The sequence below is a fragment of the Hypanus sabinus genome, chromosome 2, assembly GCF_030144855.1.
Source record: "Hypanus sabinus isolate sHypSab1 chromosome 2, sHypSab1.hap1, whole genome shotgun sequence".
Lineage (NCBI taxonomy): Eukaryota > Metazoa > Chordata > Chondrichthyes > Myliobatiformes > Dasyatidae > Hypanus > Hypanus sabinus.
Genome location: NC_082707.1, coordinates 14,284,015 through 14,310,298, shown reverse-complemented (window position 1 = coordinate 14,310,298; position 26,284 = coordinate 14,284,015). Strand labels below are relative to the sequence as shown.

At 41.8% G+C, this 26,284-nt stretch overlaps 1 protein-coding gene across 2 annotated transcripts in view; it reads right to left on the bottom strand.

The window, feature by feature from the left end:
- prkci (protein kinase C, iota) overlaps positions 1–26,284 on the bottom strand; it is a 136,409-nt gene that overhangs the window by 88,857 nt on the left and 21,268 nt on the right. For both annotated transcript variants that reach the window (XM_059992226.1, XM_059992234.1), the window contains exon 2: positions 3,539–3,660. In XM_059992226.1, coding sequence (XP_059848209.1) covers positions 3,539–3,660 — 122 coding nt within the window. The remainder of the gene's footprint in view (positions 1–3,538; positions 3,661–26,284) is intronic.

Here is a 26,284-nt window from a genome sequence, read left to right as displayed (position 1 = left end):
AGATGTCAGAGGTAAGTTTTCCCACAAAGAGGGTGGTGGGTGCATGGAATGCATTGCCAGGGAAGATGGCAGAGACGGATACAGCAGGGTCTTCTAAGATAGGTATTTGGAGCTTAAAAAATTGTGGGCTATGCAGTAGGGAAATTGTAGGCTGCGTCTAGAATAGGTTACATGGTTGGCACAACATTGTGGGCCAATGGGCCTATAATATGCTGCAGATTTTCTATTTCTATTTGTAGATAGGGCGAAGGCATTACTAATTAGGCCATTATGTATTGTTAATCTCTAATTACTTTACACAAGCAGAAAGGCTGATCTCACTAACCCACCACTCCACACTGCCAACCACCACTACTTTATCATTTCCTGTCAGTCACTTTATGTACAGACACGCCCTTGCCCAGCATCACCTTATGGACATAGAATCAATGCATATAAACTATCTTATGTATTTTTGAGTTTCTTTTATTATTGTGTTCTTTATCTTATTGTGTTTATTTTTTTGTGCTGTATTTGGATCTGGAATAACAATTACTTAACTATCCTCCACATTTGTCGACTGGAAATGACATTAAATAATTTTTAATCATTCCATGACTTTAACCTTACATAAGTGATAAGTTAACAAGTCCACCGAAAAACTACATCACCCACATTAGGCTTCAGAGAAATCAGCTCCTCCACATCTCTTTCATGTTCTCAGACTTAATTCTACTTCCATTAGTTTTACTTCAACTTTTTTTGTACATCTTCAGATTGCACTAAAACTTTGCACCATACTGTTTTGTGCTCACTTATTGTTATAATTACCACATACACTGTTTACTCTGTGAGCTTCTCATGAGCAAGGAATTCCATTACATCCTGTTGTATATGATAATAAACTAAATCAGAATTTGGGGAAACTACAAAGGGAGCTCTAGTGTTATCTCGCAAACACGAGGAAATCTGCAGATGCTGGAAATTCAAACAACAACACACACAAAATGCTGCTGGAACACAGCAGGCCAGGCAGCATCTATAGGGAGAAGCGCTGTTGACATTTCGGCCCGAGACCCTACGAAGGGTCTTTGAAATTTACCCCTCTTTGAAATTTACCCCTCTCAAGTGCATGCCCTCTGGTATTAGACATTTGAGCCCTGGGAAAAATATACTGTTTGTCCATTCTATCTATACCTCTCATAACTTAATAAACCTCTATCAGATCTTCCCTCAGCCTCCACCACTTCCAATTTCTTGTTATAGCACATGCCCTCTAATGCAGGCAGCATCCTGGTAAACCATGCTCAAAGGTTTAACATCCTTCCTATAACGATGAGATAAAAACCGTATGCAATACTCCACATGCAGCCTAACTAGAATTTTATAAAGCTGCGACATAACTTGCTGACTTTTGAACTCAATGCCTCGACTAATCAAGACAAATATTCAATATGCCTTCTTAATCACCCTATCAACATTTACAGGGAGCCCAAGATCCTTCTGTTCATCAACACTGGAAAAGGTCTTACCCTTAACATCTAACTGTCTTTTTACTTTTGACTACCAAGATTCAAAGAAAATGCAAGGAACATTTACCAGGCAACATCCATGGAGCAAGAAATTAAGTTTACAATTCTTACCTCACAAGTGCTGTCATGTTTGTACTTCCAGCATATGCAATATTTCAAGTATTCTTTCAATTCACCTTAACTTTACCTACAAACCTTTTTAGCCATCATTTCTAAATTTCAACATAAAATGTCAACTGTGTCTTCTTAACTCCTGCCACATCCCACACAAGTCTCATAAGCCACTTCAAAATCCACAAAGCAAAAATGGAAATAGCATCCCTAAGAAGGGCATTTCTCACAATTTCAACAGCATTCTAAAAATGTGTTGAATAATGCTTTAGTGTAAATGCAAGTTTTTTCTCTCTTCTACACACAAGAGAAAGACTGAGTTTAAAAGAAAATTTAGTGGCAACCAGTTCTCGTAGTAATCAGGGATACAGTTGCTCTTGTCCTCACCTACTACCCAGGAAGTCTCTGCATCATTCTCCACAACTTCCACCATCTTCAGCAATACCTTACCACGACACATTTTTACCTTCCACACTCCTTAGGGCTTGCTCCGTCTAGGATTCTCATTCCATTTGTCCCACTTATCTCCCTCCTGACATTCATACCTGCAAGCAGAAGTGCTACAACTGCCCTCACCTCCATTCAGGCCTGCAAACAGTCCTGAGCCAAAACTTCATCTGTGAATCTGTGGGGCCATCTACAGTATCTGATATTTCCAGTGCAGCCTCTTCTACATTGGTGAGACCTGCTTTGTCAAGCAGGTACAATCCATCCACAAAAAGCAAGACTTTCCTGTGGCCAACCATTTTAATTTAATTTCCCATTCCAACAATTTTTCACAGTAACCAATCTAACCGAACTTCTGAATGCTCAGAATAGTTAAAAAAATTTGAAATTTCCATTCATGAAAATTTTCTCCATAATTTCAAGACAATAGAATCTCCTTATTACATTCTAAGTTTTCAAAGCAACTAACAATGCATAACAATTTCCTGTTCAGTGTCATCATATAGTAAATTTCATTTAATTTATCGTACCACAGCAAAGATTGAACCATTTCACATAAACTTGAGTAACACACACAAAATGATGGAGGAACTCAGCAGGTCAGCCAGCATCTATGGAAAAGAATAAAAACTCAATGTTTAGGACTGAAACCCTTCATCAGGACCAAAGTCCAGCATTTGCAGAAACTCATGTTTATCTTATAAAGCTGAGGTATTTTTGCTCTTGGTCTATGGTCTTGTACAAATCTATAAATTGCTTCACCATTTTGTGGAAACATTAGTTGCAGAGACCTCCATGGTAATATATGTTATTAATGTTCCACTCATCATCTCTCTTCATTCAATGCCTTTTTAAAATATTCTTTTTGCTTTATTCCAATCTCTCTGCCCTTCACGATGATGATGATGTTGACTCAGGCCCGAGAGGTCAGCGTCAGGTATTTTCATGCCTTACAAGGTGCAGAACGAAAGACTGTGTGGCGCTCCACTCCACACACAGACATTTTGCAGTATTTTTCTTTATTTTATGAAGTCAAGTTGCGAGCTCAACACTCAATCCGGCACAGATGGAAAGCGTACTCAGGATTGGCCTGACTGGATTTGAACCTGGGTACCTCCATTCTGGAGTCCAGCGCAGATGTCACTGCGCTACCAGACGACCAAGATCTCTCCTTCAAGATCCTCAGAAACAAGAGAAGAACTGAGAGAATGAATGTACATGACAGAAAAGCACAGTGCTAGTGATTTTCATCTTGCCATTGCAACAGCACATTTAAAATTAGTCACTTTAAAGCATATTTGCCTGAGCAAGGCACCCAATAAAGCACTACACAGAGTCACATAAGATTTGCATTAAAAAAATATTCTTAGAAGAGGTACATCAGTCTTAATTCTACTTTCCATATTCTCTGAAAGATTGGCTAGAAAAGCAAAATATTGCCAGAAATATTGCCACAAAATTCAATCTACCTTCTTCGTCAATCCACTTCATTGTGAAGAGCTGTTCATTGTCAAAGCAGCACATGTCACGAACTTCAGTGCAAAGATTTTCATATGTGATGGCAGGATCAAAGTGGGTGATCATGATGTCCCTAAGTGAAGATGTAAATAAGACAGTTAAGAAATAGCCAATAACACATGTTACTTTTCACAAATGGTGAGAAGTCACTGTATAACTCTCCACTCAGCATCTGATTATTAGCTCTTTAGTTTTGATTTCGAAAGCTGATAAGCAGACGTGGTCATATTTCATTTTCAGTGTCAGGTAAAATCCCAGTGAGCTGCTTATTCACAATCAGCACTAAAACCAAACCTAAAAATATCAGAGCACCAGGCTATGTTCCCTCTCCTTGCATGCAAACAGAAGGATCCAGTGCAGAAAGTTGTACTATATGCTGGTCTTGTTAGTCTTCCCTCCCTCTATGTGACCATCTGTCTGTCCCTTTATTAGGGAGAGCCAGTGGTATGTTGAATCATCAGGTGAACAATTAGTGTATGTTGTTCTGCAGATCATGGTTTATTGGAGGCTTTGCTATTGCTTGCGTGATGCGTGGAGTGCGCTGATGATTTTTTGCTTGAGTAAGTTGGGCGAAAGGGAAGGGTCATTGATCTGCTGTTACTTGTGCATGGGGAGGGAGTAAGGGGCTTTGCAGTTTTAATGTTTTTACTGTCACTCATTCTTTGCGGCACTTTAGTTTTCATGGAAGTCTGCAAAGAACAAAAATTTCAGGTTGTATATTGTATACATTATCTGATATTAAATGGAACTATTGAACTCTACAACCAATTTCACTTGGTAGACTGCTGCATATTTAAAGATTCAGCAGCCAGCCTGTTACTGCCTTCATGGATTTTGTCAAGTTTGTTGAGTACTGTGTACAAAAGAGGACAATCCAGCCATTACCAAACTGAAAACCATTGATAAACTAGGAGACCCACTCCTGACTGAAGTCAAGGGCTGTAACATTCAAATCAAGTGACCCTGACCTTTCGATGAAATCCAAACCTCCATAAAGTTATCAGAGATGACGAGACAAAATTAATCCAAAATTGAGTCCCGGATCAGAAAGGCTTACACACTTTCACAAGCTGCAAAGTTAGGGAGCATCACTCACAACACATCTCTTACTGATATGCTTCATGCATTCTATGCTCATTTTGAATAGAAGAGGATTGGAATGTCACAACCACCCCAATATCCTCCAGTGCACATGAACCACATTTAGTCTGTCAGAGAGTGAAGCTGTGGAAAGCATCTGGCCCAGATGGTGTTACATCCTTGGATCCTATGCAGATCAGCTGGTGGGTGTATCTTTAAGCTCTCCCAATCACAGTCTGAAATTCCTTCTTGCTTTAAGGCCACTGTCATGCCCGTACTTAAGAAAAAAGGTAATATGCCTTAATGGCTACCTCCCTACAGCTCTGACATTATCCATCGTGAAATGCTTCGCAAGGTTAGACAAAGTACAAACTAACTTCAGCCTCCAAGACAAACTCGACCCAATGCAATTCACCAACCACCAAAATTGATCTACTGGATGCCATCTCCCTGGCCCGACACTCACCTCTGGGCATCCAGACAGTAAATGTATTCTACTTAATTGACTATAGATCTACCATCAATACTCAAATTCCAAGCAAACTCACCCCAAAACTCAAAGTTCAAAATTAAAGTAAATTTATTATCAATGTATATAACCCTGCAATTCATTTTCTTGTGGGCATACTCAATAAATCCATAAAAGAATCAGTGAAAGACTACACCAACTGGGTGTTCAACCTGTGTGCAAAAGATAACCTGCAAATCAAATATAAAAAGAAGTAACAATAAATAAATAAGCAATGAAGAGAACACGAGATGAAGAGTCCTTGAAAGAGGGTCCATTTCGGTGACGGAGCAAGTGAAGTTATTCCATTTGGTTCAAGAGCCTGATGTAATAACTATTCTTGAACCTGATAGTGAGAGTCCAGAGGCTCCTGTACCTTCTTCCTGATGACAGCCTCAGAGACCTAAGACTCAACACATCCCCTCACAACTGAATTTTTGATTTTCTGACCAACAGACTACAATCAGAAAGGATAGATAAAACATCTGCCACAATTATTATCAATAATGCCACTCTACAAAGTTGGGTCCTCAGGCCTCTACTCCATGCACTACATACTCATGATTGCATGGCCACGTTCTACTTGAACTTTATCAACAAGCTCAAAGATGATACTGTGGCGGCTCTTTTCCTAGCGTATGCGAACCGACTCACAATTAGATAGCCTACGGGGGTTTGCGAGCACAGAGCTTTGGAGCCTCTTCGCCATGGGGGGCCGGTTGACAGAGGCTTAAAAGTGAGGCTGAAGTTTTCGAATAAAGTTTTTCCTTCGACTGCAGTTACCGACTCCGTGTCGTAATTTTAGCGCTGTTTGTAGCACACCGCTACAATTGGTGACCCCGACGGTCCAAACGATTTTTGGACCAGAAATGACCGACGCCGCCTCTGTTCATGCGGTTTCGTTGAAACTGCCGGGTTTCTGGACACAGCGACCGGACCTATGGTTCCAGCAAGCCGAAGCCCAATTCCACGTTCGCCGGATCACCTCAGAAGACACCTGCTACTACTACGTGGTGGGCTCCCTCGACCAGGACACAGCTGCCCAGGTCGCGGAGTTCGTACAGTCGCCCCCGGCAGACGGCAAGTACACGGAATTCAAAGCCCTGCTCCTCAGGACTTTCGGACTCTCACGGCGCGAGCGGGCTGCCCGTTTACTGCACCTGGATGGCTTGGGCGACAGACCTCCATCGGCTTTAATGAACGAGATGTTGTCTCTGGCCGAGGGACACACAGGCCTCATGTTTGAGCAGGCATTCCTGGAGCAGCTGCCCGAGGACATACGCCTGCTGCTGTCCGACGCGGATTTCAGTGACCCCCGGAAGGTGGCAGCCCGGGCAGACTTGCTGTGGAACGCCAAAAAGGTGAGCGGGGCGTCCATCGCACAGATCTCCCAGCCACGCTCCCGGCAGCAAACCAGTCCAGGCCCGGCCACAGAGCCCGCCAACCCCCGGCCCAATGAACACTGGTGCTTCTACCACCAGCGGTGGGGCGCAGAAGCCCGCCGTTGCCGCCCGCCCTGCAAGTTCCCGGGAAACGCCAGGGCCAGCCGCCGCTGATGGCTACGGCGGCTGGCCATCGGGATAGCCTCCTGTATGTGTGGGATAGAAGGTCGGGACGCCGCTTTTTGGTCGATACTGGGGCTGAGGTCAGCGTTTTACCTCCGACAAGTTACGACACTCGCAGCAGGGCACCGGGTCCCCCCCTGAGGGCCGTGAATGGCAGCACAGTAAGGACCTATGGCACCCGTCAGGTGCAGCTACAGTTCGGCCCCAGCCAGTTCACGTGGGACTTCACACTGGCCGCCGTAGCCCAACCGCTTCTGGGTGCGGATTTTTTGCGAGCTCACAGCCTGCTGGTTGACCTGCCCAGGAAGAGACTGGTACACGCCGAGACCTTTCAGACGTTCTCCCTGGGCGCGGCCCAGTTGCCAGCCCCTCACCTCGGCTCCATCACGCTGTCCGACAACGTCTTCACCAGGGTCCTGGCGGAGTTCCCATCGGTTCTGGCACCGCAGTTCACAGCAGCCATGCCCAGGCACGGCGTACAGCACCACATCCCGACACAGGGACCACCCCTCCATGCCCGTGCTCGGCGGCTTCCCCCGGACAAGCTCCGACTGGCGAAGGAGGAGTTCCAGAGAATGGAGGAATTGGGGATCATCCGGCGGTCCGACAGCCCCTGGGCTTCCCCCCTGCACATGGTGCCCAAAGCGACGGGGGGCTGGAGACCGTGCGGCGACTACCGCAGGCTGAACGAGGCTACCACACCGGACCGCTACCCTGTGCCGCACATTCAGGACTTTGCGGCAAACCTGCACGGCGCCCGGATCTTCTCCAAGGTCGACCTTGTCCGAGGGTACCATCAAATCCCGATGCATCCTGACGACGTCCCCAAGACGGCTCTCATCACCCCGTTTGGCCTCTTCGAGTTCCTCCGCATGCCGTTCGGCCTGAAGAATGCCGCACAGACGTTCCAGCGGTTAATGGACGCGGTGGGACGGGACCTGGACTTCGCGTTCATCTATTTGGATGACATCCTCATAGCCAGCGGCAGTCGTCAGGAGCATCTGTCCCACCTCCGTCAACTCTGCGCCCGACTGAGTGAGTACGGTCTTACAATTAACCCTGCCAAATGCCAGTTCGGACTTGATACCATTGACTTCCTGGGCCACAGGATTACTAAAGACGGGGCAACCCCTCTGCCCGCTAAGGTAGATGCGGTCCGCCACTTCCCCCGACCCACCACGGTCAAAGGCCTTCAGGAATTCGTATATAACCCTGCAATTCATTTTCTTGTGGGCATACTCAATAAATCCATAAAAGAATCAGTGAAAGACTACACCAACTGGGTGTTCAACCTGTGTGCAAAAGATAACCTGCAAATCAAATATAAAAAGAAGTAACAATAAATAAATAAGCAATGAAGAGAACACGAGATGAAGAGTCCTTGAAAGAGGGTCCATTTCGGTGACGGAGCAAGTGAAGTTATTCCATTTGGTTCAAGAGCCTGATGTAATAACTATTCTTGAACCTGATAGTGAGAGTCCAGAGGCTCCTGTACCTTCTTCCTGATGACAGCCTCAGAGACCTAAGACTCAACACATCCCCTCACAACTGAATTTTTGATTTTCTGACCAACAGACTACAATCAGAAAGGATAGATAAAACATCTGCCACAATTATTATCAATAATGCCACTCTACAAAGTTGGGTCCTCAGGCCTCTACTCCATGCACTACATACTCATGATTGCATGGCCACGTTCTACTTGAACTTTATCAACAAGCTCAAAGATGATACCACCAAAGTCGGCTGTACCTCAAATAACGAGTCACAGTACTGAAAGGAGATAGTAACACAGTATCATGACAACAAACTTTCCCTCAATATCAGCAAAACAGAAGAACTAGTCATTAACTTGGGGGGTGGGTGGAAGGTTAAAGCAAATACTCCTGTCAATATCAATACTGCTGAAGTCCAGAGGACTTGAGAACTTCAAGTTTGAGGTGTGAACATCATCATTACCATGTCTTGGGCCAACCACGCTGACACCAGAACCAAGAGAGCTCTCCAACACCTCTACTTGAGGCTAAAAATATTTTGCATAACCCCATCAACCCTTACCAAAATTAATCAATGCACCATAGAAAACATTGTATCCAAATGCATCATGGCTTGGTATGGAAACTGTTCTGCCTGTCACCGCAAGAAATTGCAGAGTTGTGGACACAGCTCAGCACATGACAAACACCAACCTCCCTTCAATGGAATTTATTTATACCACTCACTGCCTCAGTAAGGCAGCCAGCATAATCGCAGACCCTATCCGCACTGGACATTTTCTCTTCTCTTCATTAGGGCAGGAAATAGAAAAGCCAGAGAGCAACAATCTCAAGGACAGCTTCTGTTCCGTTGTTATTAGACTACTGAATGGCTCCTTAGTACAATAAAACAAACTCTTAGCCTCACGATCTACCTCATTATGAACTTCAATGCATTACCTGTAAATGTACTTCATTCTGCATCTTGTTGTTGTCTTACCTTGCACTACCTCAATGCACTGTGTAAGGAATTGATCCATATGAACAGTATGCAAGACAAGCTTTTTACTGCATCTTGGCAGATGTGACAAAAATAAACCAAATCAATTTGTCACTCAAAAACAAAATATGTATGTGGATATTAATCAAAATGAGAACAGCAACACTAACTCTCCTTCCCCACAAGCTCCCAGAGTTACACCACCTTTCCATTACTGTAACTCACACATTGTTATTCACTTACTGGATGTGGAAGCTGGTGACATGATTTCTTGATCATACAAGATTGTGCTTTTCTGTTTCAGATACAGCACAGTAACAGGCCCTCGCGGCCCAACCAGTCCACACTGCCCGATTACATCCATGTGCGCAATTAACCTACAAACACATATATATTTGAAATATACAGCCAAGGTTTAAAAGGGAGAGAAAAACTTTCAACGGTCTTTTCAATTGAAGCAAGAGGCTGAGAGTGAAAGACTGAAACATTGCGAATGGAAGGTCGTTTTTCTTTTCTTTAACTCATTGGAGAAGAGACTCTACTGCGCAGGCGCGTGACGTAGCGCGCGCCATATACAGCAGCCATCTTCAGAGTGGACTGAGCCAGAGTGGGACGGCTTTGGCGAGAAACAGGCAGAGGCGAGGGTAGGTTCTGATAGGTTTCTGTATTTCTTCTTTTTTTTTTGTTCAGACTAGAGAATATGCCAGGCAGGATGTTGGAATGCTCCTCTTGCAGGATGTGGAAAGTCAGGGAGACCTCTGGTGTCCCTGACAACGATACCTGCAAGAAGTGCATCCAGCTCCTAATGAACTGCGTTAGGGAACTGGAGCTGGAGCTGGATGACCTCCGGATCATTCGGGAGACTGAGCAGTTTATAGATAGTAGCTTCCAGGAGGTAGTTACACCTAAGGTACAGGGCACAGGTAATTGGGTTACTGTCAGGCAAGGGAAGGGGAAAGGGCAGGAAGTGTAGGGTTACCCTGTGGCCATTCCCCTCCAGAAAAGGTATACCGATTTGGATACTGTTGGCGGGGGGGTGGGTTACTTGGGATAAGCTGCGGCAGCTGGATCTCTGGCACTGAGTCTGGTTCTGCAGTGCAGAAGGGAGGGAGGAAGTGGAGGAGAGCGATAGTGACAAGGAACTCCATAGTCAGGGTTACAGACAGGAGATTCTGTGGTCGTGAATTACCACAGATTCATAACCCAAGGGATAAAATTGGTCCTCTTGAAGATTAGAGTGGTCGGCTATGTACTGAACCAAAAGAAATGGGAGAGATATTAAATTGGTCTTTTGCATCTGTACTTACTAAGGAAACTGGAATGGAGTCTATGGAAACAAGGCAAACAAGTAGGGAGGTTATGGAACTTATACAGATTAAAGAGGAGGAGGTGCTTGCTGTCTTGAGGCAAATCAGAGAAGATAAATCCGCAGGACCTGACAGGGTATTCCCTCGGACCTTGAGGGAGACTAGTGTTGAAATTGCAGGGGCCCTGGCTGAAATATTTAAAATGTTAATATCCACAGGTCAGGTGCCGGATGATTGGAGGATAGCTCATGTAGTTCTGTTGTTTAAAAAAGGCTCAAAAAGTAAGCCAGGAAATTATAGGCCGGTAAGTTTATCCGTAGTAGGTAAATTATTGGAAGGAATACTAAGAGATAGGATCTACAAGTATTTGGTTAGACAGGGACTTAGTAGAAACAGTCAGCACGGCTTTGTACGGGGTAGGTCATGTTTAACGAATCTATTAAGAGTTTTTCGAGGAAGTTACCAGGAAAGTGGATGAAGGGAAGGCAGTGGATGTTGTATACATGGACTTCAGTAAGGCCTTTGACAAGGTCCCACATGGGAGGTTAGTTAGGAAGATTCCATCGCTAGGTATATATGGAGAGGTAGTAAATTGGATTAGACATTGGCTCAATGGAAGAAGCCAGAGAGTGGTAGTGGAGGATTGCTACTCTGAGTGGAGGCCTGTGACTAGTGGTGTGCCAAAGGGACGAGTGCTGGGTCCATTGTTATTTGTCATCTATATCAATGATCTGGATGATAATGTGGCAAATTGGATCAGTAAATTTGCTGATGATACAAAGATTGGAGGTGTAGTGGACAGTGAGGAAGGTTTTCAAAACTTGTAGAGGCATTTGGACCAGTTGGAGGAATGGGCTGAAAAATAGCAGAGGTGGAGTTTATTGCGGACTAGTATGAGGTATTGCACTTCGGAAGGTCAAACCAAGGTAGAACTGAGGAGTGCAGTAGAACAGAGGGATCTAGGAGTACAGATACATAATTCCCTAAAAGTGGCGTCACAAGTAGATAGGGTTGTAAAGACAGCTTTTGGTACATTGGCTTTTATAAATCAAAGTATTGAGTACAAGAGTTGAAACATAATGGTGAGGTTGTATAAGACATTGGTGAGACCAAATTTGGAGTATTGTGTGCAGTTTTGGTCACCTAATTATAGGAATGATATTAATAAGGTTGAAAGAGTGCAGAGCAGGTTTACAAGGATGTTGCCAGGACCTGAGAAACTGAGTTAAATAGGTTAGAACTTCATTCCCTGGAGCGTAGGAGAATGAAGGGTGATTTGATAAAGGCGTATAAAATTATTATGGGTATAGATAGAGTGAATGCAAGCAGGCTTTTTCCACTGAGGCCAGGGGAGAAAAAAACCAGAGGTCATGGGTTAAAGGTGAAGGGGAAAAGTTTAAAGGGAACATTGTGGGGGCTTCTTCACGCAGAGTGGTGGGAGTGTGGATTGAGCTGCCAGATGAAGTGGTGAATGCGGGCTCACTTTTGACATTTAAGAAAAACTTGGACAGGTCTTTGGATGAGAGGAGTTTGGAGGGATATGGCCCAGGTGCAGTTCAGTGGGACTAGGCAGAAAAATGGTTCGGCACAGCCAAAAGGCCTATTTCTGTGATGTAATGTTCTATGGTTCTTTGAAATGTGTGAGAATACCACAGCATCTAGAGGAAACCCAAGCAGTAACAGTGAGGAATTAGTACTTTTGTAGAAAAAAGGTTAGGAACTCCTGCTTTCATCACCATTGCTGATGAACTTAATTCCAGAATATACTAAACTAAAAGTCCTCGAAATCTCAGATGAAGCTTCTTAATTAATAATCTAGGGATTTGACAAATACACTGCCATATCCTTGTATTCTGGCACCACTACTCTTCTAATCTACACTCAATAGCCACTTTATTAGGTACCTCCTGAATTTAATAAAGTTGCTACTGACTGTATGTTCATGGACTTCTGCTGCTGTAGCCCATCGACTTCAAGGTTCAATGTGCTGCACATTCAGAGATGCTCTTCTGAACACCACTGCTGTAACATGTGGCTATTTGAGTTACTGGTGCCTTCTTGTCAGCTTCAACCAGTCATTCTCCCTTTGACCCTTTTCATTAACAATGCATTCCCACCAACTCCCCCCGTCCCGCCCAACAAAACTGTTGTTCACTTGATGTTTCCCCTCACCACTCTCTGTAAACTCTAGAGACAACTGTGTGAAAATCCCAGGAGATCAGTTTCATTCCATGGTCAATCACATCGATCACATTTTCTTCCCCATTCTATTGTTTATTCGAAACAACTGAACCTCATGACCATGTCTGTGTACTTTTATATACTGAGTTGCTGCCACATGATTAGCAGATTGGATATTTCCATTAAAGAGGTGTACAAAATAAAGTATCCATGGAGTGTATATCACTTGTACTACTCTGCATGAAAAATGATCAACTTGACTATCACAGGTCCTTTAAATTTAATATTAACAGTATGTACAGTATGGTAACAATTTTTTTTTCGCAGACCAAATTTTGGTGCAAGCAATTTTCCCTCAAGTTTCATGAAAAGGAATAAAACATTGTTCCATGAAATTTTCATTGACAAATGAAGAACCAAATATTGGACAAGCAGTAATATTCAAAAGCATGGTCAGTCTTGTGACATCAAACGTAATTGGTTTTAATCAGTGTAAAGGCATGAAGATACAAACTCCAAATATAAACACCATGGTACAAAGTACATAAATCAAGTGAACAGGAAACAATCAATTCCACAGCACTGATCACATGAAGCATCAGTTCAAAAGATACTCTGAATCTCTGTACAAAGATGCGTATATTTTGATAATATACAGACATGAAAATCAGAATGAGATTTAGTATCACTGCCATACGTCATGGAATTTGTTTTGCAGCAGAGTACACTGCAAGATGCATAAGAAATATATATATATTAATTAAATAGTGCAAAAAGAGCAAAAAATGGTGAGGTAGTTTTCATGGGTTTATTGTGCATTCAGAAATCTGATGGTGATGGGGATAAAAGACTTCCTGAAACATTGATTGTGTGTCTTCAGGTTCCTGTACGTCCTCCTTGGTGGTACCAATAAGAAAAAGGCACGTCCTGAGTGATGGAGGTCTTTAATGATAGATGCCACCTTCTTGAGACATCCCCTTTTGAAGGTGCCCTCGATGCTGGGGAAGCTAGTGCCCATTACAGACAGAGCTGGCTGAGTTTACAATTTTCTGCAGCTTTTTCTGATCCTATGCAGTGGTTACCAGATGGTGATGCAACCAGTTGTAGTGCAGTCCACGGTACGTCTGTAGAAATGTAACTCGGTCAGCTGGAGACGCTCATGGAGTGAGTACCGTTTTGGATTCGCTCCATAACCTTTACTTTTTTTAACCTTTGATCACCCTTATTCAGCTTATTTTTACCTATACCGAAAGTTTCTTTATTCTTTTTTTTTGGATTTACTGCCAAGAGTTTGTTGTGAACTTTTGAAGATATGCAAACAGAAATGTCTCTCAGGTCTAAGGGACGGGATCCCGGACGTAATCCGAACGGTAACGGAAAAAAGCAGGCTCCGACACAACAAACACAATTAACTTTTGAATTGTTTATGGAGGTTTTGGATAAAAAATTTGCTGAACTACAACAATTTTTTAAAGAAGATATAAAGGCTTTTCAAGAGTACATGGTTAAGACGGATTTAGTAATTAAACAGCAACAAGCTCTTATTGCGTCTCTGCAAGAAGAAGCTCGGAAGCGAGTTTTGACTATTGGAAAACTGCAACAGGATTTAATTTTGACCATTAAGCTGATGGACGATTTTCCCGAATAACCCTCCTTTATTGGATCGGGCACATAGAATTCGGCGTCGATCACTGAGTGTTACAGACAAACCTTCGGTGGTAATTGTCCGGTTCCATTATGTACATGACAAAGAACAAGTTATAAGAGCAGCTCGTCGGGTAGGAATGATTAAAATCAAAGATTTTTGCTTCCGCCTGATCGAAGATTTTAGTTCAGATCTTTTAAAAAGAAGGCTTCTTTTTAAACCGTTGATGGCTGAATGTTATGAGAAAAATCTGAAACCTGCGCTTCTATACCCTGCGAAGCTTCGAATTTCTCCGTCGAATGCTCCTCGACAAGTTTTCCTTTCAACTTCAGAAGCGAGAAAATATCTGGAGGAGAACTTCCCTACTGCTACAGACACCAGTCTTTAATAAATGAATGATTCTGATCGTGTAAGATGGTTCTCGATCTCTTAAACCAGAATTATAATCTGGTTATTGGTGTAGGTTTATCCTACACTTTATACTCAAGTTAAAGTGTGTTTGCGTCATGTTAATTGTTTTGCCTTATACACTTTAATCATTTAACTACATACTTGTCTATTAACTTTGTTCCTTCGAAGGTATATTTTTAATTCTTTGAAGGTAAATTTTTCCTTGATTAAGATGGTGGTTTTTTGGAAAAGATTTTTGGTTTTGCTTAAGATGGCATTATGTTTATATTTTTCGCGTTTCTTCCGTACAATGCATCGCTTATCTTAGCTTAAATATTTTTTGTTTTGTCTGGGCCAGAGCCCGAGTTATAATTGTTTTTTAGTGATTATATTTTTATTCTTTTTACAAATAACTATACTTAGAAATATGGTTTTTATTATAGCGATTTTATTTTTAAAGTTGGGGTGATTCTTTTATATATATCCTTTTTATATGGATTGTTCTTCAGCTGACATGGGGGTAGGATTAGTCTTACTTTTTCTCTTTTTAAGTCATATTTTGGCTTTTTCTCTTTTTCTCGGGGGGGGTGGGGGGATGGTCTGTTTTCTAATTCTATTTTTTTTGTACCAGTTTCTGTTAGTTTTTTTTATTCGGGCTGTTTAGAAATAATTTAAAAAAAAAGAAAAAAAGAAAAAAAAATGTAACTCAATGCATTAAAGAATGCAGACAGTCAAAAGCTTCAGTTGTTTAGGTCAACCATCAGAATGAGGAAGAAATGCAATCAAACTGATATTGAGTGTAAGGTTGTTGCTGCAACACCACTCAATCAGCTGAAAGATGTACTGATAGATCAGAAGACTGCCAGATGCTGCAAAGCTTTGCACTGGTGTAGTTATATTCTCCCTTTCAAAGTGTGTATAAAAGACGAGTTAATGCGGGAGTGAAGCATCACAGCCATTCGTGATGTTGAATTTTAGAACATAGAATAGTACAGCACATTACAAGTCCTACAGCCCACAATGTTGTGCCGAACTTCAAACCCTGCCTCCCATATAACCCCCCCCACCTTAAATTCCTCCATATACCTGTCTAGTAGTCTCTCAAACTTCACGAGTGTACCTGCCTCCACCACTGACTCAGGCAGTGCATTCCACGCACCAACCACTCTGAGTGAAAAACCTTCCTCTAATATTCTCCTTGAACTTCCCTCCCCTTACCATGTCCTCTTGTACTGAGCAGTGGTGCCCAAGGGGAAGAGGTGCTGGCTGTCCACTCTGTCTATTCCTCTTAATACCTTGTACACCTCTATCATGTCTCCTCTCATCCTCCTTCTCTCCAAAGAGTAAAGCCCTAGCTCCCTTAATCTCTGATCATAATGCATACTCTCTAAACCAGGCAGCATCCTGGTAAATCTCCTCTGTACCCTTTCCAATACTTCCACATCCTTCCTATAGTGAGGCGACCAGAACTGGACACAGTACTCCAAGTTTGGCCTAACTAGAGTTTTATACAGGCTGTATCATTACATCGCGACTCTTAAACTCTATCCCTTGACTTATGAAGGCTAACACCCCATAAGCTTTCTTAATTACCCTATCTACCTGTGAGGTAACTTTCAGGGATCTGTGGACACATACCCCCAGATCCCTCTGCTCCTCCACACTACCAAGTATCCTGCCATTTACTTTGTACTCTGCCTTGGAGTTAGTCCTTCCAAAGTGTACCACCTCACACTTCTCTGGGTTGAACTCCAACTGCCACTTCTCAGCCCACTTCTGCATCCTATCAATGTCTCTCTGCAATCTTCGATAATCCTCTACACTATCTACACCACCACCAGCCTTTGTGTCATCTGCAAACTTCCAACCCACCCTTCTACCCCCACATCCAGGTTGTTAATAAAAATCACAAAAAGTAGAGGTCCCAGAACAGATCCTTGTGGGACACCACTAGTTACAACCCTCCAATCTGAATGTACTCCCTCCACCACGACCCTCTGCTTTCTGCAGGCAGAATCTACCTGGCCAAACTTCCCTGGATCCCATGCCTTCTGACTTTCTGAATAAGCCTACCGTGTGGAACCTTGTCAAATGCCTTACTAAAATCCATGTAGATCACATCCACTGCACTACCCTCATCTATATGCCTGGTCACCTCCTCAAAGAACTCTATCAGGCCTGTTAGGCACAATCTGCCCTTCACAAAGCCATGCTGACTGTCCCCGATCAGACCAAGATTCTCTAAATGCCCATAGATCTTATCTCTAACAATCTTTTCCAACCGCTTTCCCACCACAGATGAAAGGCTCACTGGTCTATAATTACCTAGACTATCCCTACTACCTTTTTTTTTTTACCTAGTACAAAGCAATGGCTGAAAACACTGCCAATTCTGTCTCTAACTTCAATCAGAATTGTTTTCTCACCCTTAAAATAGCCTTATTTAGGCTATATCTAGACTAGACGTATAGCTCTGGATCACTGGTCTTGAATGCTTGTTAAATATTATTGCGCAAAGGACTAGCTTTTTACATAACTATTTTAAATTTGTTTTGTCTTGTGCATTAGTGTGTCAGTAAAAATATTTTAGATTTCCAAGCATTAATTTTCCAAAAAATCAAATGTTAGAGAAGTTTTTGTATTTCGTTGAAGAAAGTAACATATTAAGTAATAGACCACTTTTCAAACAAAAATGATTATTTTGTAGTACATAGTTCAGTGCATTATTAAACAAAGATAACAAACAGGTGCTTATGATCAATGAAAAATGAGTTGAATAAACTAACCTAATTAACTGAAACAGAAATGAATGTAGAAGGTATCAAACTGGGCGAAGGACAACCAAACTAAAAGGTGAGGGTGTGGCAGTTGGGTCTGCTTAACGTTCAATTCATCAATTCTTACACTATGGCAACAGTGAGCATAGCAACAAGACAAGGTGATCATCCTGAAAGGTCTCTCCCAAGCAGAAATTTCCTGCCAGACAGAAGATCCAAGATGTGCTGTCCAAGCTCTTCTGAAGAAGCACAAAGAAACGGGGAAGGTTGAGGACTATAAACACAATGGTCGGCCACAGAAACTGAGTGCAGCAGAGATACAACAAACTGATGTCCCTTCTAAATGGAAGTAGTCCAGCACTGCTATCAGCTCTGAACTCACAGAAACCACTGGAACCCAAGTACATCACTCAATAGTCTGGAGAAGTCTTGTCAGAAGTGGGTTTTATGAAAGAATTCCTGCCAGAGTCATTTCTCCAAAATGGAAACAAAGCCAAGAGATTCACCTATGCACAAAGACTGGGGTGCTGAACAATGGCAGCAAGTACTCTGGGCTGACGAGTCAAAATCTGAAATCTTTGAGTTCAAACAGAAGGCAGTTTGTCCTAGGAAGAGCTGGAGTGCACTACATGTACGAGAGTCTGCAGCCAACAGTAAAGTATGGTTGAGGTTCCCTGCAAGTTTGGGGCTGCAAATGAGTTTGTGATCTAGTCAGAATGAATGGGATCTTCAATACTGAGAAATACAATCAGATTCTCATCCATCACACAATACAATCAGGGAGGTGGCTGCTGGGTCCCAACTTCATTCTGTAGCAGGACGATGGTCCCAAACACACAGCAAAGATCATGAAGAACTACCTTCAACGAAAAGGACAAGGAGTTCTGCAACAGATGGTTATGCCTCCACCAAACCACAATCTCAACATTAGAGCCTATCTGAGATTACCTGTGGACTGAAACAAGTGAGACAGCCAAAGTCTACAAAAATGTTGTGGCAAGTTCTCCAAAAAAAGACACAAGGAAGCCTGCAGATGCTAGAAATCCAAAGCACAACACACAAAATGCTGGAGGAACTCAGCAGATCACACAGCATCTTCTGAATACACAAGAAGGGTCAAGACCCTTCTTCAGGACTGAAAAGAAGGGGGATGACACCACAATAAGAGATGGAGGAAGGTGAAGGAAGCTAACTGGAAGGTGATAAGTGAAACCAGGTGTGTGGGAAAGGTAAAGGGCAGAGAAGGAATCTGTTAGGAGAGGAGTGTAGACCATGGGAGAAAGGGGAGTAGGAGGGAAAGGGTAGTCAGGTGAGAAGAGGTAAGAGGCCAGCGTGGGAAATAAAAGAGAGGAGGGGAAGGGAAACTACATCTTTTTTTACCAGAAGGAAAGATCTGTATTCATGCCATCAGGTTTGAGGCTATCCAAATGGAATATGGAGTGTTGCTCCTCTACCCCCTCATCTTGGCACAGGAGGCGGCCATGGACCAACATGTTAGAATTGGAAGCAAAATTAAAATGTTTGGCCACTGGTAAGTTTCAGTTCTGGTGAAGGGAGTGGAAGTACTTGAAGCAGTCCCCCAATTTACGACGGGTTTCACAAAAGTAGAGGAGGCAACACGGGAGCATTGGAAACAACAGACGACCCCAGCAGATTTGCAGAGGAAATGTTGTCTTACCTGGAAGGACTATATGGTGCCCTGAATGGAGGTGAAAGAGGTGTCGAATGGGCAGGAGTATTTTTATGATTTTAGCCACTTACAAGGATATAAGTACTAGAAGGGAGATTCGCAAGGAAAGTTGAATGGACAAGGAGGGAGCAATCCCTGTGGAAAGAGGGGCAGTGGTGTAAGTAAAGATGTTTATTAGTGTGATCCCTTTGGAGATGGTGGAAGTTGCTGAAGATGATGTGTTGGAAACAGAGGCTCATATGGTGGGTAGGTAGGTAGGTAAGGACAAGAGGAACTCTATCGCTGTAAATGTGGTGGGAAGATGGGGTGAGAATGGATGTATGAGTCTCTAAGATGCTTGGAACAATCTACTTGCTGATTTTCTTATAAAACTGCACAACAGTGTGCCTAGAGAATTAATAAGTTTTAAAGACAAAAGGGTAGTCACACCAAAGATTGATTTGATTTAGGTTTTCTTTAAACTGTTTACTGTTCTTTATAGTAAATTTTTTGATATTTAAAAACTTTTCATTTCATTGCAGAATTTTTTTATTATGTGCCCAAGACTTTTTCAGTCCTACATGCTGCTTTTCAACAGTGGCCTAAAAATATTTTTTTAAACAATTGATATAAAAAATATTTTCCCTTTATAAATAATCAGTTTGCAATTCTTAAAAAATTGGAAAACTACCAAATCAGTGTTATAGAAAATGAATTTGGCCACAAACTAGCAGCTCAGCTAAAAGTAACTTGTAAAATCACAAGTTAAAGATCCCCCCCCCCAACAAAGATTAGATTTATTTGTCACATGCGAAATTTGTCAATGACCAACATGGTCCACATGTGCTGGGGACAGCATACCCACAGCTTATTAACCCTAACCTATACACCTTTGGGACCTGAGAGGCAACTGAGGCACTCATATGAGAGAATGCAAAACTCCTTCATGACACTTGTGGGAATTGAACCCCACTCACAGGCATTGTAATCACATTACACTAACCAGCTACACTATATACCACCCCAATTAATCTGACACACAATTTCATTCTCTGTAGAATATACAACTACACTTGAAAGTAAAAATAGTGCATATGGAATTATACAGAGCCGGATCTGAGGCAGTGCCATTTTCAAAGTTGGTATCTAAATACACAATGTCTGAGATAAACTGATAATATTCTTGTAATATTAATGAGCCAAATAGCCTAATTCTGCTTCTATGTCCAATTGGTCTAATATTAAATAAGTTAACAACTATACAACTCACACCAAGTTTTTGCCGCTGACCTAAAACATGAACAAGCTGTCTCTGGTTTCAGTATATGCAAACCCAAGGGGATTTTTCTTATTCCAAATCACCTTGCAATCATCCACCAACAGGAAACAAACTGCACTTCTTGGCCACTATGAACCGGAGTAATCATTGCCCTAGCACTCATTTTTATACCCCATGTAGTAACAATAGTTATTTTCCATTACTCTTCCTTGCCACATTCCAAGTCATTAAAAACTCAAGGACAGAATATTAAAGTACCAAAGGCAACATTTTAACAACTTCACACAGGTTGTTATTTCTCCATTGTTATGTTACTGTGAAAATCAATCCAAATGTAATAATTTCAGAATACTTGCAGGATGGATTCACGAAATGACTTGAGATAGTAAATTTACAACTGAAACGCCAACAAGTATTCATTATATGCTGAAAACAGTTCTATACTGCTTTTCTATGGGGGTCTAAAAGATTAATTTAGATTGATATCAAGATCACGGGAATGGATTCCATTTGTGACAGAGACTATAACCAGGGTATAATTTAAAATGGATCCTAATAAATCTGAGAAGCAATCTTGCAAACCAACGATAGAATTCACTGCCACCTGCAGCAGTCAAGAATGGCACTGGTTTATTGAAGAGGAAACCTGAAGGACAGACATGTTTTCAGGATATAAAGAGGTGGATGCAGGCTTACATTGAGAACATGGAAAACAAAACAAAGGAATATAGTTTCAAGAATCAGCAGTATGAAGGGTTGAGAGGGTCAGAGAGTGAGTGTTGGGTAAAACAGGAGGAATGCATCACCTGCCAACCGGTGATCTTTCTCCCAAGTGTCTTAACATTACACGTCAATTATTTTAAAAAGCATTCCTTTAAAATGTTTTAGTTATTCTTGAAGCAACCTATGTAGAGATGGGAAGTTTTCATGTTTGTCAGTATACGGCCCTCAAAGATTGGAATACTTCCTAGTCAGAGAACATCGACTGCAATCTAAGACAGTGGATACTCCACCGTCTACCTCTGCTTGTGACTCATATGATCTCAGCCAGAGCCACAAATGATGCACTGGTTTCTCCCTCACAAATTGTTAAAGGAAAACAAATACTTGCATGCAAGAATCTCTTACTATCTTTCCTTTCAGTTAGTCCTGACGAAGGGTCTTGGCCCGAAACGTCAACAGCGCTTCTCCCTATAGATGCTGCCTGGCCTGCTGCATTCCACCAGCATTTTGTGTGTGTTGTTTGAATTTCCAGCATCTGCAGATTTCCTCCTGCTTGCATGCAGCATACAGTAGTTGAGAATTCACACACTTGATTATGGTAGGAACACCTGGTGGCTTCGTCAAAAGCATTCTGTAATTCTGCAGACATAAGTGACTCATAACACAACACATGGACTACATTCCTGGCTGAAAAGCAGTAGCTTGCAAGCTCAATCTTCCCTTTGGGACATAGAGAAGAAAATTTAACTGGATCTGCTTGCCTGAAGTTGACTTCAAAACTAGTGCAACCATAGCAATTTTAATGGGTTGCCAGAAACAAGTTTGGGATTGCAGAATGTATGGAGAGTTCCCAGGTATGAAACAAAAACTTATAAGGAAGAACGTGAGCACAAAAGATTTTGCAGATGCTAGAATTCTTGAACATTTAAAATGATGGAGGAACTCAACAAGTCAGACACCACCTATGTAGCCATTCTGGTCTAAAATCCTTTATCAGGACTGGAAAGGACAGGGCAGGAGCTGAAATAAGTTTCGGTGGGGGGGGGGGGGGGGGGGAAGAGAGGGAAATGGTACAAGCTCGCAGATGATAAATTCAACCAGGCAACAATGGAGATGGATGGGTAGGGGAAGGGGGAAGAAAGAACCTCCCAATACCCCACCTTCTTATTCTGGCTTCTGCCCACCTCATTTCTAGTTCTGATGAAGCATCTTGGCCTGAAACATTAACTGTTTATTCTCCCTCCATAAATGTAACCTGACTTGAGTTCCTCCAGCATTTTGCATCTGTTGCTGGAGGAAGCATGAGGTATAACCCTGACATTCTGAATTTAGATTGATAGCAATAGAGAGATTTAAGCTTTAACTTCATCACATGGTGAATACCCACTAAAGGGAAGATTTCTGCAAGTGCCATCTGTAGCAGATAATCTTTTGAAATCTTAAAAATCACAGCCTTCAGTGCAAAAATTAGTTAACACTTGCCAACAGCTCTCTTACATTCAACCCTAACTACTGAGGATTGAGCCCCCATCATTACTTAAATTTACTGCAAACACAAGCTATCTAAACCACAAATTCCTATTTTAATCCATAACCCTTTTAGGATCAGAGATAGAAGGTCAGTAATTTTAATTTTCCTTGCATTATCATGTCAGAGGATCATCCTGGGACCAGTACTTAAGTACTATTATAAAGAATGGCATGGCAGTACAGTCGGCCCTCCTTATCCACGGGGGATTGGTTCCAGGGCCCCTCGCGGATACCAAAATTTACGGATGCTCTAGTCCCTTATGCAACCTGTCTCCATCCTGTAGATCTTAGGACCCAGCGGAACCCCAGACCTTATTTAACCAGTCTCAGTGCACCGGACATTAGGACCTGGTGCCAGAGCTCTGAATGCACAGTGCTTCTGTCCACAAAAATAATCACGATCGCAATTGAAAATAAAGTGGAAATAATACAGCGATCGTAAAGAGGTGAAACGCCATCAGTCACTGTAAAAACGTTAGGCTACAGTCGGTCAACGATTGGAACAATTTTAAAGGATAAAGTAAGAAAACCCCGATGAAAGCTACAATTATTACTAAGCAATGCAGTGGTTTAATTATTGGGTTTTGGGTTTTTGATCCTCACATCAACCCGGTACGGTGGACAGCGCACTCCATAGCGATCTGTCATTAGATCGAACTTGGGAACTTCCATTCCCAAGCCCGACGCTGAAATATATGTTCTTAAGTGTTTTATATGCATAGAAAGGTAAAATATATACTATATACTAAGACAAACGTTTGACTAACTGACACTAAATAATACCGAATGTACCTGTTCTGACTTACTTAGTAAGAGAACTTCCGATTTTTTCGATCCCTATCCACAATAACACACGCACAATAAACCGTATACTTTAAATCATCTCTAGATTACTTATAATACCTAATACAATGTAAATGCTATGTAAAGTATTTGTTATACTGCATTGTTTAGGGAATAATGACAAGAAAAAAACCTGTACATGCTCGAACAACAAGTTCTGGAAGAGCACTTCCAGGTTTTCATGATCCGCAGTTGGTTGAATTTGCGCATGTGGAATCTGCAGATAAGGAGGACCGACTGTATCTCTACTTCCTTGGACATTTGCGCAGATTCGGCATGTCATCTAAAACTAACTACATCATGGCCTGGTATGGAAATAACAATTTCTTGAATGGAAAAGCCTACAGCTGAGTTCAAAGGAAACACACTCCCATCATTGAACAAATCCACAAGGAGCACTAACCCAAGAATGCAGCATCCATCAATGACCCCCACCATGCAGACCATACTCTCTTCACGCTGCTCAGGCAGGAGGTACAGAAGCCTTTGGTTGTACACTACCAGGTTCAGGAAGTTATTACCCTTCAACTATCAAGCTCCTGAACCAGCATGCATAACTTCACTCACCTCAACACTGAACTGATCCTACACCTTTGGACACTTTCAAGGACTCAGCAAATTATGTTCTCAATTATTATTGTTTTCTTTTTTCTTGATTTTTAACATTGATCGCTGGTCAGTCTGTGTGTGCATTTTTTTCATTGATTCCATTACACTTTCCAGCTACTGTGAATGCCCACAAGAAAACTAATCTCAGGTTAATATAGAATAACATACATTAGTGCTAGAAAGTTTGTAAACCCTGTAGAATTTCCTCTATTTCTGCATACATACAACCTAAGATGTGATTAGATCTTCACGCAAGTCCTAAAACTAGACAAATGAACAATTAAATAAACAAAAAACATGCTTGTTCATTATTTATTGATAACAATGATCCAATATTACATGTATCTGTTGGAAAAAGGTAAACCTTTTATCAGTAACTGGTGTGCCCCCCTCCCCTTTTGTACAGGAATAACTTCAACGAAATGTTTCCAATAACCTTTGATCAGTCTTGCATATTGGCTTAAAAGATTTTTAGGCATTCCTCCTTACAAAACTTCAACTCTGGGATTATTGTTTGGCTTTCTTGCATGAACTGCTTGCTTCAGGTCCTACATTTCTGTAGGATTAAGGTCAGGTCTTTGACTTGGAGATTTCAAAATACAAATTTTCTTCTTTTTAAACCATTCTGTTGATTTACTCTTGTCTTTCAAATCATTGTCTTGATGCATTATTCAACTTCTGTTAAGCTTCAGGTGATGGACTGCTACCCTGATATTCTCCTACAAAATGTCTTAATACAATTTTGAAATCATTGCTCCCTCAACGATTGCAAGGTGTTCAGGTCCTGAGGCAGCAAAGCCGCTCCAACCCATGATGCTCCTTCTACCATGCTTCACAGGTGGGATGAAGTTTTAGTGTTGGTGTACAATGCCCATTTTCCTCCAAACAAAGCAATGTGCACACCTGCCAAAAAGTTAAACTTTTGTCTCATCTGTCCACAGAACATTGCCCCAAAAGCATTATAGAGCATCCAGGTAGGCTTTTGCAAACTTGAGACATGCAGCAACGTGGTTTCTTTTAGAGATCAATTGCTTCCTCTGTGGTGTCCTTCCATAAACACCATTCTTGTTTGATGTTTTTCTTACAGTGGACACATGAACAGAGAATTTCTCAAGTTCTGGAGATTTCTGCAGTTCTTTTGCTGTTAACCGTGGGCTCTTTTATATGTTCTTCAGCATTGCACATTGTGTTCTTGATGTGATCATTGCAGGATGCCCATTCCTAGGCAGAGAAGCAACAGTACTGAATTTCCTCCATTTTAGACAATTTCTCTTACTGTGAATTGATGAACACACTGGTCTTTAGAAATGATATTGCAGCCTTTTCCAGCTTCTACAATTCTAAGGTCTTCTGAAAGTTGTTTTGATCAAGGCATGCTGCACATAAACAGATCTTAATAACTTGACTTTGTGCGGCTTTTTTTTAAAATCGTGCACGACACCTCTACAACCCATATCTTCAATCTCATCTCATGGATTGGAACACCCAACTCCAAATCACTTTTGTAGAAGGCATTATCCCAGAGATTCAAATACCTTTTTCCCCAACAAATACATGAAATATTGGATCATTTTTCTCAAAAAAATAATTGAACTGTTATGTTATTGTGTTATTTATTTAATTGGGTCTCGTTATCTACAAACCCCATTTCCAGAAAAGATGGGATATTTTCCAAAGTGCAAGAAACAAAAATCTGTGATATGTTAATTCACGTGAACCTTTATTTAACTGACAAAAGTACAAAGAAAAGATTTTCAGTAGTTTTACTGACCAACTTAATTGTATTTTGTAAATACACAAATTTAGAATTTGATGGCTGCAGCACACTCAACAAAAGTTAGGACAGAGTTAAAATAAGATTGAAAAGTGCACAGAATATTCAAGTAACACCGGTTTGGAAGACTCCACATTAAGCAGGCTAATTGGTGGCAGGTGAGGTATCATGACTGGGTATAAAAATAGCATCCATCAAAGGCTCAGTCTTTGCAAGCAAGGATGGGTCATGGCTCACCCCTTTGTGCCAAAATTCGTGAGAGAATTGTTAGTCAGTTCAAAAGGAACATTTCCCAATGCAAGATTGCAGAGAATTTAGGTCTTTCAACATCCACAGTACATA